Raw genomic sequence first — 19,685 nt, 5'->3', positions numbered from 1 at the left:
AATAGTAAAGAAGATAACTTTACCAAATAAAAATAAGCCATAAAAATCTTCAGAAGGGAAGACTGAACCACTACAACCAAAAAAACAAAAATTCTCATTCAGTGTCATTAAAAATTATTTCTATTCTCTGTAAAAACACAGTGATGAATGAGAAATTGCCTAGAGGGTAAAACGATAGAATTAGGCCAAGCAGAAAGGGGGGAGGGTTGGAGAAAGAACTAAATAAGAAGCATCAAGGAAAAAAGTGTGTGTGAGGAGAGAGGAGGAAGAAGACAGACAGAGGAGGAAGAAGATGGGGAAAGGAGTTTATATAGTAAAGTTAGCAGTATACAACTGGCTCCAACAATGCCTTACAGTGTTAAGAGTTTAAGAAGAACAGACCAACTGTGAGAGGTGTGACATGATGGCCAAGGAGAAGGAATCTTCTTAAACTTTAAGAAAAATGGAGACAGTTATCAACTAGAAATAGCCACCTTGCTTAGGAAAGGAGGAACAACCAGACAATTAAGTATGCTGAAGAGTTACTTGGTCCCTAACACTAGAAGTTACAAGCCCCTCACTTGGTCGACCTTCACTGGTTCTTAGTTTTTAACAATAATTTTTTCTGAGCTAGGCAGGTGACCTGCTACTTGTTTGATTTTCATCCCATGCTTTATGGCATTGCCACTGAACAGCATCCAAAGTAGGAATGCCAAAGGGAGGAAATTAAGATAAAAGAGCAATTACCCCTCAAAGCAAGCACACCATACCATCTGTTAATTTGAGTGTGACACCCATTACAGATCCATTGGCAAATGGCTGTGTGCTCAGGAATCTGAAAAGGTTGTACCCAGAACCCAAAATCAGAATAAAAGAAGCTCAGAAGTTGAAGGGTCTTAAAAATTATCAACTTTCTCATTTCACATTTTTAAAAAATAGGATAAAGCAAATTAACATGATATAAACTCTGCACATGGGTATTAAAGAACACCAGGTAAAGAAGAGATCATGACAAACTGTTAGTCAAAAGAGGCTGCTTTCTGGGACTTAAATTTTGCTTGTAATTTTAAAGACAGAAAGAGATGTGGATAAACGAAGAGGGGAGACAGGAACTCAGGGAGAATGTTTCATCAGCATCATCTTGCTGCTACTCTTTTTAAGTGCCTACTGTGGAACAGACACTGTACTAAGTGTTTTACATGCATCGTCTCATTTAATCCTTACAACCACCCTACAAGGCAGGTACTACCAGTATCCTCCATTCTGCAAATGAGAAATCCAAAGACCGGACTGGACAAGTAACTTGTTTATAGGCTATGAATCTGTGGAATATGATGAACACATAAAGTTCCCAATTCTCAGGTCAGGTCAAAAGGCCAAGGAAGAGAAGGGCACAAAAAAAACCAAAAGCAAAAACAAAAAAAACAGCAAAACACCTAGCCATCCGATTCACAATTATATTGTACTAAGAAAAAATACTATATATATGTGTGTATACATATATGTATACATATATATACATACACATATATACACATACACATACATATATATATACATACATACATATACTATATATATATAGAGAGAGACACTTTGATTATTGGTCTTATCAACGTTAATGCAACATTGCTCATCATTCCACCTGTAAATATACGAATTGAGACTTTGAGAGGTTAGTGACTTATCCAAGCCTCTACAATGAACAAACAATAGAATGAAAACTACAGTTCTCATTTCCCAGTAGGTCACATGGCATTAAAGTATTTTAGGGACTATGATGATCTTAGCATTTTGTGTATAGCACGTGGATTTAGATTTTGGGGAAGGCCAAATGTATGCACTTCCAGTTACATTGTTCATGGAATGTTCAAACTATAAAAGAAAGTTTATTTTCACAATGAATCTGCCTTTTTCAAAAACACAGTGCTTGCCTCTGTGTTTTGTTTTTTCATATCCCTAATTCCACACAGTTCTATGTGTGTACATGTCTCCCCAAGCCCTGCTTTCCAATAGGATGTTGACAAACACAAACATGTCACGAGATCCCTTACAAGCAAAAATACTTTATGCAACAGAACTGTAGGTTGCTATACTCAACACCATATTATCAGTGAAGGTGGGCCACCTGGCTTACATTAATATAAGACAAACAGCTCTAAGCAAGGCAAGGGTAAAAAATATTTTTTCATTTATCAACTGTGTGTCTGAGTGGCTCTCTCCTGGGAGTTATAGAGAGAGAATTTTATAAAGGGCTTTGGTTGAGATTTTTTTTCTATCATTAACAAATTCATTTTTCCACTACAAAATGAGGCCAAAATCCAAAGGCACATAAATTCCCATCATTTCTCAGATGACACGCTCCCTATGGACCTACTGGAAGCTCATTCATATGGCAAGGAGATATGACCTTTCAGGTAGAGCTGAGCATTTTTCAGTCTGTTGTTAGAAAAAAAGAATAGAAGGGATTCTTTGCAGTGTGGCTTTTTTAGAAAAAAAAAACTAAAAATGAAAAATGCATCTCCTCATTTATTTTTTAATGAAAGTCTGGGCATGCAGTGGGAGAGAAAATAAAGGAATCAAAATGATGTCTACCACCCATTATCCATTTAAGAACCGTGAAGCGAGAGAGGGAGAGCAGGGAAGAGCAGCAGGGATCCTGGGGTTGGGGTATGCGGCTTTTTTTGATACAGGGCAGGCAAAGTGGAGTCAATGCCTCCAGAGAAGAACCAGGGTTTCTCTTACCTCACAGTAAGTGCTCAAGAATATGTATATTTTGCAATGTAAATGAACACAACCTCTTTTCAAACCTTTGGCAGACATCTTATAATTTCTCAGAGTCTGGGCTGATTCAGAAAAATGATTTGATAGTAAAGGCAGCTTTCCAGCATCCAGACATTTCACAGTGAGTAAATCAAATTACTTTCTTTGGACACCAATAGCTCTGGCAAACTCATGAGGTTGTGACTCCTTGGCACCCCATTTCTATGCATTTCTCCCCTCTGACTCTCCCCTCTGAGACTTTTAAAGTTCAATATTCTAGAAACTATATTCTTCCCCCCACCACTCCTCTCAAATAATAAGCTTAGAAACAATCTAATAGCAACTATTTACAACTTAGTGTGAATTTGAATAAATGCATTTTCTTTCCCCATGGACTGCTTGAAGTGTGAACAGTAATTGTAAAATGAAATGCCTCACTTTCTGTTAAAGGGATCACAGATAGCAAACAGATGGGGGGCTTTGGGTGGTAGGGTACCTGAAATGCTATAAAGTGGCCATTTCACTGACTCAGTCCCCACAATAGCACTTGCTATGTTTTGGGAACTTGCTATATTCCAGGAAGTATTTACCTGGATCTTCTCACAACATTCTGATAGGTAATTTCTATCATTACTCCCATTTTGCAGTTGTGAAAATTGAGGATTCAAACAAATAAGGTCAATAGCTATTAAGTGGCAAAGATAAGCATGAAACTTAAATCTGTCTTATTTCAAAGTCTGTACTCTTAGCCACTATGATGTTCTGCCTGCCTTTGTATTTACATGCAGACTAATGATGTCAATCTTGAATATAATGGAGTAGAGTGGAAATAGTTGTACTGATTCATTAGGACTGGCTCATATTAGTTGGAGCCTGAATTGATTGGACACTATCTGTCTGGAAGATTCCAATGAGAATTAGAATTATTAGGTTTATCAATGTATTATCTATTAGCTAGATAGTAGATGTAAAAGGAAATCTGGATTATAGCCCTTATGTCCCTGCCAATCTCAGTTTCAACCATAGATATTTTTATCTTATTTCATTCTCTCTTATCACCTCATTCTAATTTTTCTGAACCTTTCCCCATTAGCCAAGATTTTGATTTTGATCCTCAGTATAGATGGCTGTCATTTCTCTATTGACTATTTGGAATTCTATGCTTGTCTCTCCCTTTCAGTGTTGCTGTAAGGGATAAACGATATATTATAACATGAGTTCCATATCACAATGATTTCAGGGACTTTTTAAGACTTTAAACATTCCATATTGATGACAGTGAAAGCTTAAGATACCAAAGGGGCCCCAGGTAACGCAGCAAGAAAAATATTGGATTCTGTGCCTGCATTTCTGGTATGAATATTTTAATTTCTAAAGGATCCTAGATGACTAATATTTGGCTTATGGAAGAAGTACCTCTTTGCTAAATCAAATAAAACAATGTCCAGCTTTGCAGATCTCACTTATTTAATAGACAGCCAATTCCTCATCTAGAGATTCTGTCCCCTAGGATCATGTAAGTCATTTGTGCTAGGTAATTTTTATTTTAAATAAATGAGAGAAATGAGGCACTAAAAGGTGCTATAGACAGGTAAACAAAAGCACAGGATGAACACATGGGTCCAACATGCTTAGAACACTTATCTCATAATGCTCTTGTTCTAGGTGTAAAAAATATGAAAGAGGAAATGAGATGGGGGACTAGAGCAGGAAGGCATGCTGCTCCTCCATCTTCATCATGCAAATATAATAGTTTGAATGTTGAGTGGACCCATTTGATAACTTATTTGGAGCTAAACAGCACGTCAACTTAGAAGACTTTTCCTTCTCCCAAGAGTACAAAGCTCATTCCTTGGCTCATCATCCCCCAGAAAGGAAGCAAAGCACACATCTAACCCCCTCAGGCAATCAAAACAAATTCACACCAAAGGAGGAGGCAGACAGGCAGTCTGGCAGACAGGGCTACAGCGTGGGAATGGGTACTTTCAGACAGTCGAAACATAACGGTGGTAGAAACATCTGCCGCCTACTTCAGTACCACCGGAATCTGGAGAGTATTATAAATTATACCAACTACAGAATCAACTTTTCCTGGCATTTTAATTACCAAAACATTACAGATTAATTATCCAAACTTTACTTAAATGGCAAGTCAGTCATTTTCCTTCATGAGGGAAAAGGCCATACAAACAGGAGCCTTAAAGTGAATTGTGTTTCTTTGAAAATTGTATTTTAAACCGAAGATCTAGAGCAGATAGTTTTATGGGTCTCTAATTAGCGTCACAAAGGAAACACCAAAAGGTTAATAAGAGATGGTTAGTTGAAATGGTGGTTTCCTGGTGCCAGCTCCAGCCGCTCAGTCTGTTTGCAGACTCATTAGCTGCAGATTGATTATCAGCTGAATTCAGCAAGTGTTCACTTGCTGTTTTAGCAGAAGGCTAGTGTGATTTGATACACCTACCCTCCAGCTAACCAGGGTCCAACAATAAGGTAATACTTTCTACAGTCAAGAAAAGAAGGTTTTCTTTGACTTCAACTTCAGTTGACATCAATTATAAATCTGAAAGCATTTGATGAAGCTGATGGAGGCATAATGAAACCTTCTAAATTGACAGTTGGCACAAACAAAGGTCTGGCTCTAGGTCGTTAAAATCCACTTGTGCATAGACACTGTATTTCCGAATTCTCATTTTGTCACTAAGCAAAACCATCCAGTGAAGAAAACTCAAACTTAATAGAGTACTCACAGATAGTCACTAAACTTCTACAGTGTGATGAGCATTGAGTCAAGCAAAAGAATTTGAACTTTAGGCTTCACTCTGGACTGTGCTATAGATTTGTGTTCTGACATTAATAGAGTGTTTAAAATTTTGGTGCATTTGTTTTTCTTCTAAAAAAATGGAACAGATATTTATACACAGCATGTCTCCGGAATGCAATGGCTACTTGAATTAAAAGAACTAAAATTTGACTGGGCGTGGTGGCTCACGTCTGTAATTCTAGCACTTGGGGAGGTCGAGGTGGGCAGATCACGAGGTCAGGAGCTCGAGATCAGCCTGGCCAACGTAGTAAAACTCTGTCCCTACTAAAAATACAAAAAAATTAGCCGGGCATGGTGGCGGGCACCTGTAGTCCCAGCTACTTGGGAGGCTGAGGGAGGAGAATCTCTTGAACCCAGGACGCGGAGGCTGCAGTGAGCTGAGATCACGCCACTGCACTCCAGCCTGGGCAACACAGGGAGACGCTGTCTAAAACAAACAAAAAAAGAACTAAAATTTCTGGCTAGTGATGGTAATAAGAGTTCCACAAATTTAAAACAGTTCACGTTTGCATGTGAATGATGGTTCAGCGTCAACATTTGACTTGCTTTGGTTTATCAACAGTGTGCAACCTGACTCTTACAAGCTGGAAGCATTTTTTTTTTCAATAAGCTGATTTTTAAATTAAATTAAAGTCAAAACAATTCTTTTGCTTCACCTCCCAGATTAGAGCAACTGACAGCCTCATTAATGATTAAAAACAGCAGGTGGTGATGCCTTGGAACAGTTTGACCAGCCTAAATATCTTGAAACATACATCATTCCTCTTTTCCTTCTTTTCCATGTATTAATAGAACTAAATATTCTATTGTTCACACAGGTTGGAAACTCTATAGAGGACACAGGTTGGAAACTCTATAGAGGCCGAAAGAGGAGGAAAGAAAGCAAGTTGTCAAACATTTATTATTATGCAAGTTAAGGATAGAAAAGGAGAGAATATATGAGCTTAAAGGTGGAAAGGCGACCACAGAAATTGGAAAATATATCTCTGGCATTGGACTTGGACTTGCAAACTCATGACTTGGAAGCTGCCTTGCTGCAATGAACTAAGAGTACCAAGTTTCTCCAAATTATTAGAGTACTGTGTGTCTACAGATTTCTACTTAAAGAGGAAGCAACATTATAAGTTATATTTTTATTCAAAGCAGATTACATTTGCAGTCCTGCATTACTTAGAGTCTAGGGACTAGACCATAAAATTTAGAAAGACCCTAAGGCTTAGCTTACTGGGGACAGAGGAAGATAAACTTGCTTTTAGAGTTCTAAAATTCTAGAGCTCTTTAGCCAGATTGAATATTTTCCTGTTAAACTAAGGCAGTAACCTAAAGAGTCTTATTTGCCATTGAAATTAATATTACTAAGGTTAAAAAGAACTAAACTAATGATAAAACAGGGTTGTCTGTTATTTCAAATTTAATAGTTTGCATTTTTGTTGTCTAAACTGTCGTGAAGGATAATGAAGTACAATTATTGTTTCTGATGACTAGAGACCCTCAAAAGAAAAAATTATTTGTCATGAGGCCGCCTCAATGTAACAAAACTTTGAGTAACTTCAGTCACAAAAAGTTCATTTTCTGATCAATTCTTTTGGCCCCTTCCAGATTCACTGCTTTTCGAATCACCTCTTCTACACACCATCCTACACACACTTCCAACCACACATTAGTCTCTGAATGGCACATTTTTAAGTGAAGTCCAGTGTTTACCACAAAACCTAAAATCCTACAGCACCCTTCTGACATAGACACCTGCACACACACACTTACAGTCCCAAAGGATTTGTTCCAAAACAACTCTGGAGACTGATATTTCATGATAATCTCTTTAGCGCAAACTATGAGAACTGCTTTATATTCTCTCTACATGGCAGAATGATTGGTTTACAGGGTTCCATTTTGTCCAGTTGCAAAAGAGTCTGTTCTGTCTATCCACTGTGAGCTTTACAAGTCCATCTAAGACCTAAGCCTAGATTATGTGAGATCTTTGAAAATATCCCCAGAAGAAGAACCTGTGTGTGATCCCCTAAAAAGCAACTTTTCTGATGTTCCTAAAAAGGGCAGCTCAAACCTTTTCTAATTTGGTGCTTGATGATTGATATGGTTTAGCTCTGTGACCCCACCCAAATCTCATCTCGAACTGTAATCCCCATGTGTTGAGGAAGGGACCTGTAATCCCCACCTGTTAAGGGAGGGAGGTGATTGGATCATGGGGACAGTTTCCCCTGTGCTGTTCTGATGATGGTGAGTGAGTTCTCATAGGAGCTGATGGTTTTAAAGTACAACACTTCCTCATTCCCGCATTCACTCTCTCTCCTGTCACTTTATGAAGAAGGTACCTACTTCCCCTTCTGCCATGACTGTAAGTTTCCTGAGGCCTCCCCAGCCATGCAGAATAGTGAGTCAATTAAACCTCTTTCCTTTATAAATTACCCAGTTTCAGTCATTTCTTTATAGCAGTGTGAGAATGGAGTAACACAACGATTTTTCTAGGCTGGAGTTTTACTGGGGATAAGCCTTACAGAAAGAGAAATGAAAAAAGACTTTCTTGTCAAAAAGCCACATTTCCAAAGTGGATGTATCAATTAAGCTTTCCTTGATGCAAAGTATACAGGGCACTGAGCCATCTGATACAAACAAGAGACCAAAAATACCTTGGGCAAGTCCTGACCCTGGATGACAAAAAGCATCTATCATAAAAGAGGAAAGCCATCTCACAACTGTTTTGTCCGCACAATAAATAAATGACACATAATTTTGGTATTGTTGAAATTGCTTTTAAAACTATGGGGCCAGGGCATCAGAGAAATGCAAATCAAAACCACAATGAGGTAGCATCTCAACCCAGTTAGAATGGCTATCATTAAAAAGTCAGGAAACAACAGGTGCTGGAGAGGATGTGGAGAAATAGGAACACTTTTACACTGTTGGTGGGACTGTAAACTAGTTCAACCATTGTGGAAGACAGTGTGGTGATTCCTCAAGGATCTAGAACTAGAAATACCATTTGACCCAGCCATCCCATTACTGGGTATATACCCAAAGGATTATAAATCATGCTGCTATAAAGACACATGCACACGTATGTTTACTGCAGCACTATTCACAATAGCAAAGACTTGGAACCAACTCAAATGTCCATCAATGATAGACTGGATTAAGAAAATGTGGCACATATACACTGTGGAATACTATGCAGCCATTAAAAGGGATGAGTTCATGTCCTTTGTAGGGACATGGATGAAGCTGAAAACCATCATTCTCAGCAAACTATCGCAAGGACAGAAAACCAAACACCGCATGTTCTCACTCATAGGTGGGAATTGAACAATGAGAACACTCGAACACAGGAAGCGGAACATCACACACCAGGGCCTGTTGTGGGGTGGGGGTAGGAGGGAGGGATAGCAGTAAGAGATATAACTAATGTAAATGACGAGTTAATGGGTGCAGCACACCAACATGGCACACGTGTACATATGTAACAAACCTGCATGTTGTGCACATGTACCCTAGAACTTAAAGTATTAAAAAAAAAAAAAAAAAAAAAAAAAACTATGGGGCCAGGGGTGGTGGCTCACATCTGTAATCCCAGAACTTTGAGAGGCCGAGGCAGGCAGATCACCTGAGGTCAGGAGTTTGAGACCAGCCTGGCCAATGTGATGAAACCCCGTCTCTACTAAAAGTACAAAAATTAGCTGGGCATGGTGGCACAGGCCTGTAATCCCAGCTACTCAGGAGGCTGAGGCAGGAGAATAGCTTGAACCTGGGAGGCAGAGGTTGCAGTGAGCCAAGATCATGCCATTGTACTCCAGCCTGGAGCAAAACTCTGTCTCAAAGAAAAAAAAAAAATCTTGATTCCAGTCCCTTAAACTGGCTATGAATGGACTTAATTCCCCACATTTATTTCATAACAAAAGAATTAAAAGGAAAATAAACAGAAAAAAATACAAATATTCAAAATCCATGTTTAGACTTATCATTTCCCATCCTGATAGAGTGTATGGCTCTTAACCATCTTATGACAGGACAGAAATAATGTTAGGCTGGGAGCAGTGGCTCATGCCTGTAATCTTAGCACTTTGGGAGGCCGAAGCAGGAGGACTGCTTGAGCCGAGGGGCTCAAGATCAGCCTGGGAAACATGGCAAAATCCTGTTTCTACCAAAATAAATTAGCCAAGCATGCACCTATGATCCCAGCTACTCGGAAGGTTGAGGTGGGAGGATCACCTGAGCCCAGGAGGTCGAGGCTGCAGTGAGCTGTGATCACACCACTGCAGTCCAGCCTGGGTGACAGAGTGAGATCGATCTCAAAAAAAAGAAAAGAAAAAAGAAAAGAAAAAAAAAGAAAAGAAAAGAAAAAGAGAGGGAGGGGAAGGGAAGGGAAAGGAAAAAAGAGAGAGAGAGAGAGGAAGGAAGGAAGGGAGAGAGGGAGGGAGGGAGGGAGGGAGGGAAGTGGGGCGGGGGAGGGAGAGAGAGAGAGAGAGAGAGAGAGAGAAAGAAAGTCCGTCCCACAAAACAAGTTGATTTGTCTTTCATCTATAAACCTATTGGCAGTGTCCCTACTTTTCATGGCCTACAGAAGTTGATTTTTCATGAAGCAACTGGAAAACATTCACCTAGCAAATCACCCAAATAGAGCATAATTTTATCTAGCATACTGTGTTGGGGCCTGGCTTCCACTATTCCTCCAAACAGATCCCATTACACCAAAGGGTCCTTTTAAATGCATTTTGGTTTCCAGCTCAAAAAATCTTAATTATTTTCTTCACCGATCCTATGTAGTCTATTCCATACTGGACCATTTTTGTTATTGGGCCATAAACTACTGGAGAATGAAATTCTTAATTGTTCATTGGGCTCCCTTTACATATCCTGCATCCTCTAACGTTTTCAAAATGCTTAGAAATATGGAAATTCTTAATGTCAACTAATCAAGAACAGCTTTGGCATTTATTTTTGGATGAGTAATGAATTCCTTACCACAGGCAGTTTTCTGTTGTTGTTTTTGTTTTCGTTTTGTTTGTTTGTTTGCTTGTTTTGAGACAGAGTCTTGCTGTGTTGCCCAGGCTGGAGTGCAGTAGTACAATCTCGCTCACTGCAACCTCTGCCTCATGGGTTGAAGTGATTCTTGTGCTTCAGCCTCCCAAGTAGCTCGACTTACAGGCACGTGCCACCATGCCCAGCTAGTTTTTGTATTTTTAGCAAAGACAGGGTTTCACCATGTTGGCAAGGCTGGTCTTGAACTCCTGGCCTCAAATGATCCACCTGTCCCAGCATCCCAAAGTGCTGGGATTACAGGCATGAGCCACCATGCCCAGCCCACCACAGGTAATTATTAGTAATAATAAATATTAAAATAACTTTGAATATCAGACAACTAAAAGTTCCAAGTAGATCGGGAAAACACACATGCACGCACACACACTATGTAGAGAGAGAGAAAGAAAAAAAGCATAAATATATATATAGAAAGAAACAATGTATTGCATATTTCAAGATAGCTAAAAAAGAGGATCTTAAAAGCTATTACCACAAAGAAATGATAAATGTTTGAGGCTAGATACACTGTTTTGAAATTCATGTGGTTATTTCTTCCCCAGTTTTGCTCATATAGAGACTTTTAAAAATGTCTTCATCCTCTTGCAAATATATCTAGTGAAATGTTTAGTTACTTGAACCCAGGAATGTGGGTCTAGTGTACACTTCCAGGGCATGATTCCTATAAACCCCAATCTCATATCAGGATTGCATATTTAAGTAATAATGGGATATCCACATCATCAAAAGTGGTTATGCAAAGAAGCAAGGAGGAGCCAACTCCTAGCCCCCAGCCCCCACTACTCAGCTCAGAGATAACCCGGATAGGAAGAAATTCAAGCCCCGTGATACCCGTAATCATGCAACAAACCCATGAGCCTCTGGCAGCTCTCACCACTCTACTTGTCAATCACTCTTTTTAGAGACTCTCTGCGGGAACCGCATAACATATATACAACCAATGTGTGTGTGTGTGTGTAGTGTGCGTGTGTGCATGTGTTTTCCTGAGATACATATATATATGTGTGTGTGTGTGTGTGCATGTCGGGAAACACAATATGCTGTGACACAATATGTTAAATAGATATGCTATAACACAATAGCACAATGCCAAAAGAATACTAGAAAAGAAATTCTGACAACAGGGAGGTTTCCATTAGTGAAGAACAACTTTTTATTCTAGTGATTATTTTTCCAATAAAATGTAAATGTTGCTTTAGAAAAAAATCCAATTATGTAGTACAGCAGATAACTGGTTTTGAAAAAAAAGAAAAAGTTCTACCTGTCACCTCTCTTCCTACCTGCCCAAAAACTGCTGAGACTAAGAGAAAAGATAAAGTTTCTGGGCATCAGAAAAAAAGGGGTACTAGGCATTGAGTGCCACTGACTGCCTCTAAACCAGCAAGGTAAGTAGACATGTCAGACATGTCAGAGATTAAACTTAGCATCCTACAATGACATTAACCAAAGGTGAGTAGGAAATTCAACCTCACAACAGGTGGATTAAAAAAAATGTCTACCAATGTGATATGGTCCAAATTAGAACATCAAAGGAGAAATATTTCATGATATTCCCATTGAAAATAACATCTTGATTATAACAGTCTTTTCGTATTGCTTCTCTTGCTTTACTGGTACAATATTCACAAGATTTTTAATGACCCCAAAATCTATTCTTATAATTTTTTAAAATAGAATTATTCATTTCATCAGTGAGCTGGCCTTGGTCACCTCAGTAAATCCCAGATTAACAAAAGCAAAAAGATGACAACTTTTACAGTCAATAACAGCAGTAGTTGAAACATTCAATTGCCAGAGCCAGGCACATAGTGGGCATTCAAAAATATTACTGAGTAATGAGTGAACTATATCTGTCTGTTCATGGTTTATTCCTGCCTAGTATACCAGAGGCAGGATGAAAGCAGCTGGAAGTCACATATATAGAAACACTGTGTACACATTCCTGGGTTCAAGTAATTAAATTTCACTAGGTATATTTGCAAGAGGATGAAGACATTTTTAAAGGTCTCTATATGAGCAAAACTGGGAAAGAAAGAACCACATGAATTGCAAAACATTGTATCTAGCCTCAAAGATGCTAATTCAGGTCCAGGGGGATCTAATCAACCGCTTTGTTCAAGTAAAGATAAAACTTTTTGACAGCAAATGCTATTCTGATAAAATGGAATTTTCAATTACTCTATGAACATCTGGCCCATGCTACCCTATCTGGAGCCCAGCAGCACACTGCTTTGCAATGACACGAAATAGTCTCCATTGAGAACTCCCTATTTTGCCAAGAGACTAATTGAAATGAGTGTTTCAAAATTCAATGAGGTAAGAGGTGAGTCGGGGGATAGATAAGAAGATAAAAGAAGGGATGTTCAGTCATGGAATCATAATTTCTTAAAATGGCTAGAGGAAACAAAATTACACATTGTTGGTAGAGTGTTGAAAGTGTAAACATCTTAATACACCTGTGGTTGACACTAGAACAAGCATAGTAGGCAGCCTACAGAACATTTTCATGGCAAATTTGTAACAGCAGTTGCATTAGGCACAGATCAAGTTCTTCAAATCCATGTTATACACAGTGAACATGTTAAATGCTATTCAGGTGATGAAACTAGTAAATAAACAAGTCTACTAAAACTATACTTCCATTATGCAATTCCAAATGCAATCATTATATTGCACTTGGATGCATGTGATATGAAAAGCAGATAAATCTTACAAAAAAATTCTGTAAGTTGCTTCCATTTGGTATCAGTCAGCATGGAGGGAAACCAATTCAGTGTTGTAGTGAACTCCAAATAGGGTGCATATTAGAGCAATTAGAGTCATCTTTTCATCTGGTGAATTTATAATCAATAATTAAAATCATAAGGAAAGAGGGAATGAGTGTAATTTGAAACAAAATAGCTGAGCTTGGGACTAGTGTACACTTCTAGGGCATGATCCCTATAAACCCCAATCTCATATCAGGATTACAATTTAAGTAAGAATAATGGGATATCCACATCATCAAAAATTGTTATGCAAATAAGCAAGGAGGAGCCAGCCCCCAGCCCCCACTACTCAGCTCAGAGATAATCTGGATAGGAAGAAATTCAAGCCCCGTAATACCCGTAATCATACAACAAACCCATGAGCCTCTGGCATCTCTCACCACTCTACTTGTCAATCACTCTTTTTAGAGAGTCTCTGCAGGAACCGCATGAAGGCAAAATTCTTATCCCCACCAGAGGGTGGTAATTTTACCAGGTAACTCAGACTCCTTCAAGCCAAATAATTCCCTCAAGGACAGAAGGCATCAGTTAAAAAATTTGAGTGTTGACTCCCAAGCTCAGCACCAAAGTGCCTCAAGAACCAAATCAAGTGGTAAAATCTGCCAATGACAACACTTACTTGGTCTCAAGCCACTCAGAGCTATTAAGAGACAGCATTCCAAAAAATGCCATTCTACAATACACCAGTAGAAAGCACAGGATAAAGAATTCTCTATCATCTTCTTTTCGGGGAAGCCATAACAACAAGAGCTGAATAATAAGGACAAACTGAAACGTATTAATTCATGGGCACTGGATAACAAATGAATTTGTAATTCAGTCAGCTGGCATCCAGGAAATTCAGCTTAGCCAGTTCATCAACCAACTGACCTCGTCTTAGGCATGTCAAGAGAAACACCAAGATTGACAGTAATCCAGAAAGCAGAAATTCCTGTCATTCTCTCTCATTTCCACCCTCACTGAGCTCACGAATGTGTCTGGTTGGACAATCAAAACACAATCCTTCTGGTGTCTATACATAGTAGGGAGACTATAGCTTATAACAATGTAGTGTATATCTCAAGATAGCTAAAAAAGAGGATCTTAAAAGCTATTGCCGCAAAGAAATGATAAATGTTTGAGGTTGCTGGATACACTAACCACCCTCATTTAATTATTATATTATTATATAACATATACATGTATTGAAGCATCACACTGTACCCCACAAATATGTAAAATTATGATGTGTCAATTATAAGCAAAATAATAAGTAAATTTAGACATTTTTAAAAATTGAAAAAGAAACACATAATGCAAACTTCCTAGTGACTAAAATACCTGACTTTTGCCACTTGAGTTCAAAAGTCTTCTAAGCCAGGCGCAGTGGCTCACGCCTGTAATCCTAGCACTTTGGGAGGCCAAGGCAGGTGGATCACTTGAGGCCAGGAGTTCGAGACCAGCCTGCCCAACACGGTGAAACCCTGTCTCCACTAAAAATACAAAAATTAGCCAGGAGTGGTAGTACACATCTGTAGTCCCAGCTACTCGGGAAGCTGAGGCAGGAGAATCACTTGAACCCAGGAGGCAGAAGTTGCAGTGAGTAGAGACTGCACAAGTACACTCCAGCCTGGGTAACAGAGTGAGACTCTGTCTCAAAAAAAAAAAAAAAAAAAAGGCTTCTAGATAGTCTCCTTCCTTTGTTGAATATAATATTCTCCTTCCTTCATTAAATATAGTGATTCTGGGTTCCCACCTCTAGGAATATTCTCAGAGAAGGGTTATTGAAAATTAAGGAATTCGGGCCCTTACTCAGAGTCACAAAGCACCCTTGTCATTCACACCGATCATTCTTCTGCTACAATAAAATCTTAAGGATAAATCCCATAGAAACTTTTGGCAGTGTGGAAAAGCACAGGGCCCAGGTGTCTCTTAAAAAGAGGAGCAAATATAGTTTATACCTTTACCCCAAACACAGGCAACACAGTATCAGCTCCTTGAACAACCCATTCCTGCTCAAAGGAAAAATTATCTTTATTTTGAAAATTCTGAGATTCCCCTTCAATCATGTGTCCACATATGTGCAAGGAAAGATGCAGTACTAATATCCAAATTAGAAAAGTCACAGAGAGAGCTATAGACATGAAATACAAGGTGAGCCAAACTCCCCAAAACAAAGGTGTAAGGCACACTCTTCTTGGATACATTTGGCCCAACTTTGGAGTGGTTCTGGCAGGACTACAAGAAATTTCAGGATCAGAGTTAGCCTGACAAATTCACTATATTCTTTACTCTGCTCCAGTGATACCTACACAAACCTCAAGAATAGTTGCTCTGGAACTCTAAGAATTTCAGAACACTTGGGTTTAAGATTCCTATCACAGTGTCAATGAACCAAGGGGATTGGGGACTAGTTTTTTTCTCCTCAAGGAATTCTTGAGATTTTCAGTACAGGTCTCAGTCCAGTGCAGATTCTATTTTCCCATCTCACCTTTCTAAATTGGTAATCCTTTGAAGCAACAATACCATGTTACCCTGGGACAAATCTAACTAAAATGGTTATAAGATGAGGCATGCATGGTGGATCACCCAGTGACTGCCTTTCAACCACTGTACCTTAAGATAAAATGTGATATACTTATTATGCAAATGCAGACTTGAGATAGTAAAATGCTATGAAATATTAATTGTTGGAATTGTTCCTCTTTTTTGAGGTTGCAGTCATCAGTCCAAGTGAACTGGTGATGGAATATGTGTGGCAAGCCTGAAGTTGATTTGGGACACACAAGTATGATCACAGAAAGCTTCAGAAGTAGTAGGATATCACAAGGGAGAGACTGAGGTGTAAACAAGGCCCAAATTCTTTTTGTACCTAAACTTAGGCAATCACACAAGTTGAAAAGAACTCACTCAAGGGTTGCTTCAAGTGGTTTAACCACTGCTGGAATAATAGAAAAAATGAAGATACACACATGCAAATCAAATAGTAAGAAACAAAACGTGAAAGTGTTACCAAAATGACCCAGCAAAAAGTGTGTGTGTGTGTGTGTGTGTATGCATTTGTGTGTGTGTAAAAATCATCATCTTATATGTAGGAGAATCTTGGAGTATTGCCACACATCTCCTTTAGAATATTCTCATTATTGATTATGCCAAGGACACAGATGTAAAGTGAGGTATACAAGGCAAATTGGGTTATGTGGTCACTCTACCTATATGGCGACTGGTGGTCTCTACTTTCAACCCAAATGACTAAGCTGAAATAAAATTTAGGTATGCATTCACAAAAAACAATACTCTTACTATCCAATCTACATAGCATATATATATATATATATATATATATATATGCATACACACATACACACACACATACATAAATACATATATATGTAATACATCCAATTTGTAAGAAACACTCTCTCAGAAAAAACTAGCTGCAGTTCCCTCATACTGTTTTCCTAGAGAAATGTGACAAAAAATTAAAACAGATGTTGTTCTAACCACGCATAAAGTGAAAATCAATTATGACTATTTCCTTTCCTGGAGTCATTTCATTTTAGAGAGCATCTAACTAAAACCCTTTCTTGATATAAATGAAAAAGCACTTCTTTGAAACACACAACTAGTAAATGATATATATCAGTTTGCATCCTGTGACATACTGCTAATCCTCTGAGTATTAAATTGCCTCTGTTTCAGTTATATAAGTGTTTAATTTTTTTCATCTTGAGTCATAGTGAGGTTTCCCAGAAAGTGTATTATCTCTGCAGATGTCACCACTCACCAATTAGGGAAGGCAGCAGTGCACAATTCATAGTGACCTCTCTATATAATAGACTTTGACACTTGGGTCTGCTGGGGAGGGGATGGATTAGACAATTTAATAGAATCTACAGTGACTGATTTTTTTTCCATGAAAGACATTTTGTTTTGTAGATAGTGAATTTTTTTCCTTTGATTTCCAAAACCAAAACAAAAGCATTTAATGATGTTTACAGTGAAATGAAACAGCTGAAGACCAGCACATAATCACCATATTTTGTTTTCTCATCTTTAAGTCTTTTAGCAGTAGGGCTTCCAGCTGAGCTTGAGTCTAGCTTTTTCTCAAGACATAGCCAAGCATTCTGAAGCTTCACTGAGCCTAACCACCAAGTTGAATTCATATTTCCTAATTGAAAAAGACAGGCTGTTTGCATAGCATGTTTGCATCAGTAAAATATTGAAAATGACATTTGTGCCCAAGTCCATCTAAACATTCTGCCTTAGCTGAACTCTGCTAATGTTTTTATACCCTGGTTTCTGCCTAGCAAAGTTTTAAATAGTGCCTCTTGATAAAGCATGTGTGGCTGAGTTCTGAGTTCACAGAAATAGACTCTTTTTCATACATGAGGATGCTACTCCTGACATGTGCTTTGAGGTGCCTTTCACATTAATGGAATATTTTACATTGACTCAGCCACGTTGTCTTACCCTGGTCTCCCCTATGACTAATGGCACGGTTTTGTGTGGAAGCTAGAGGGAGGGATTTGGCATAGCAGCCCCATAGACAAAATGGGAAGTTTAGTACTTTCCATCCTCAGTAAATAGTACACAATCCGCAGTCAGAGAACAGAGTCTCACTCTGGGTAAAGCTAACCAGTCTGATAGGGAAATAAAACCCACCCCTTTGGTCTCATTAGTGCTGCGTTCTATGCAATTCAATTGATCAGCTTAATTCATGTACTAAAGCAAAAAGAGGCATTTATTCCTGGAGAGAAGGCATCTGTTCATCTCCTATGAGCTCAGTGTAATTTTATTGAAGAAAATGTATGCAATATGTACATGTAGTAAGCTTCTGAAGTGCCTGAACATTATACAGACCTAGAGGATCCACTTAGGGAGGGCAAAGAAGAATCTGGCTAGATGTCAAGACATCTCAAAAACCTGTAGATGCTGCTGAGGTGTGAGCTCTGTAGACACCTTGATAATACACTTATTAAGCAAAGTAGTATAGTGTGCCTACAAACATTTTGGGTTCTTTGGAGTCGACTGTTGCAACTTACATCCAAACAGTCCTTACCATGGTCAGGCATCTGAGATCCCATGGAGGTCACACTGGTGTTCAGCACATCATTGACAGCAGTATCACAATACAGGCTCCGCTGGACATCATGCTCACTGTCAGTTTGGTCACTCTCCTCATGTCCACTATCCTTCAGGCTGTTGCCCTCTAAGTCCTTGAAGGTGGAGCTGCTGGGTTGAAAAAAGAATGATAATTTACGACCGTGACAGATCTGATTTTAAAAATCTTTCTGAGCCAGGATGATGTCAGCTCCATAATGAGGCAAACAGTGGTTAGATTGCCCAACAGGGTAGGAATAAGGCGAAGAGAAATTTGTGTTTAAAGATAATAAAACTTAACATTGCAGAGAGGTTCCCACTATTGGATGCTGATACAGCTAACATTTTCATTCACTTATCTTAAATGCATCACTACAGACAAGGTGGAAGAAGTTACATTTCTAAAACTGCCTCTAAAGAATGTCATCATTTCAGAAGGCTTTTTTCACTTCTTATAAAATCAAAGTAAAATAATAATAGCTAATGTTTACTGAGCAATTACTATTCATGAGGCACTGTTTTCAGTGTTTGGCATTAATTAACTGTTTAAATCATCACAACTGTATAAGAGAAAGGTGCTACTAATATTCTCATTTACAGGTGAAAAAAAACCAGAGGTACATGGAAGTGAAATAACTCGCCCAAGGTCACACAGCTGGTAAAAAGTATAGCGGATCTAAGACTGAAAACAGGTAGTCTAGCTCCAGAGCCTGCCTAGAAATTTAACCACTATGTATATTGACTCCTAAAAGATGTTTACTAACCAACTGTAAAAAGCAAAGGTAGCAGAAATTGAAGTAGTGCAACTAAAATAGGAAAGATTATCAGGATCAGAGAACCCAGGTCAGTTTTATCTGAGAAAAACAGATGAACATATTCAAAGCAAAAGAGAAGAGTCAGTAGCTGAGCATGGAAAGTGTGATGTTTAATTCTGTGAGTCAACTTGACTGCACCATGGAATGCCCCGATAACTGGTTAAACATTATTTCTGGGTGTGTCTATGAAGGTGTTTCCAAAAGAAATTAGCATTTGAATTGGTAGGGTCAGTAAAGCAGATAACTCTCCCCAATGTGGGTGGGCATCATCAACCCACTGAAGGACTGAATAAAACAAAAATTGAGAAGGAAGTTGAGTTTGCTCTCTGCCTTACTGCTTGAGCTGGAACATTAATCATCTCCCGCCCTCAGTGCTCCTGGTTCTCAAGACTTCAGACCCAG

At 38.7% G+C, this 19,685-nt stretch overlaps 1 protein-coding gene across 4 annotated transcripts in view; it reads right to left on the bottom strand.

Moving 5' to 3' along the window:
• Positions 1-19,685, bottom strand: part of PCDH19 (protocadherin 19) — a 112,984-nt gene that overhangs the window by 29,084 nt on the left and 64,215 nt on the right. For 2 of the 4 annotated variants that reach the window (XM_007992235.3, XM_037988933.2), the window contains one exon: positions 18,428-18,600. In XM_007992235.3, the coding sequence (XP_007990426.2) occupies positions 18,428-18,600 (173 nt within the window). The remainder of the gene's footprint in view (positions 1-18,427; positions 18,601-19,685) is intronic. The other 2 variants (XM_073013532.1, XM_037988934.2) reach the window with 1 other exon arrangement.

The sequence above is a fragment of the Chlorocebus sabaeus genome, chromosome X, assembly GCF_047675955.1.
Source record: "Chlorocebus sabaeus isolate Y175 chromosome X, mChlSab1.0.hap1, whole genome shotgun sequence".
Classification (NCBI taxonomy): domain Eukaryota; kingdom Metazoa; phylum Chordata; class Mammalia; order Primates; family Cercopithecidae; genus Chlorocebus; species Chlorocebus sabaeus.
This window is presented reverse-complemented; position numbering and strand designations above follow the sequence as displayed.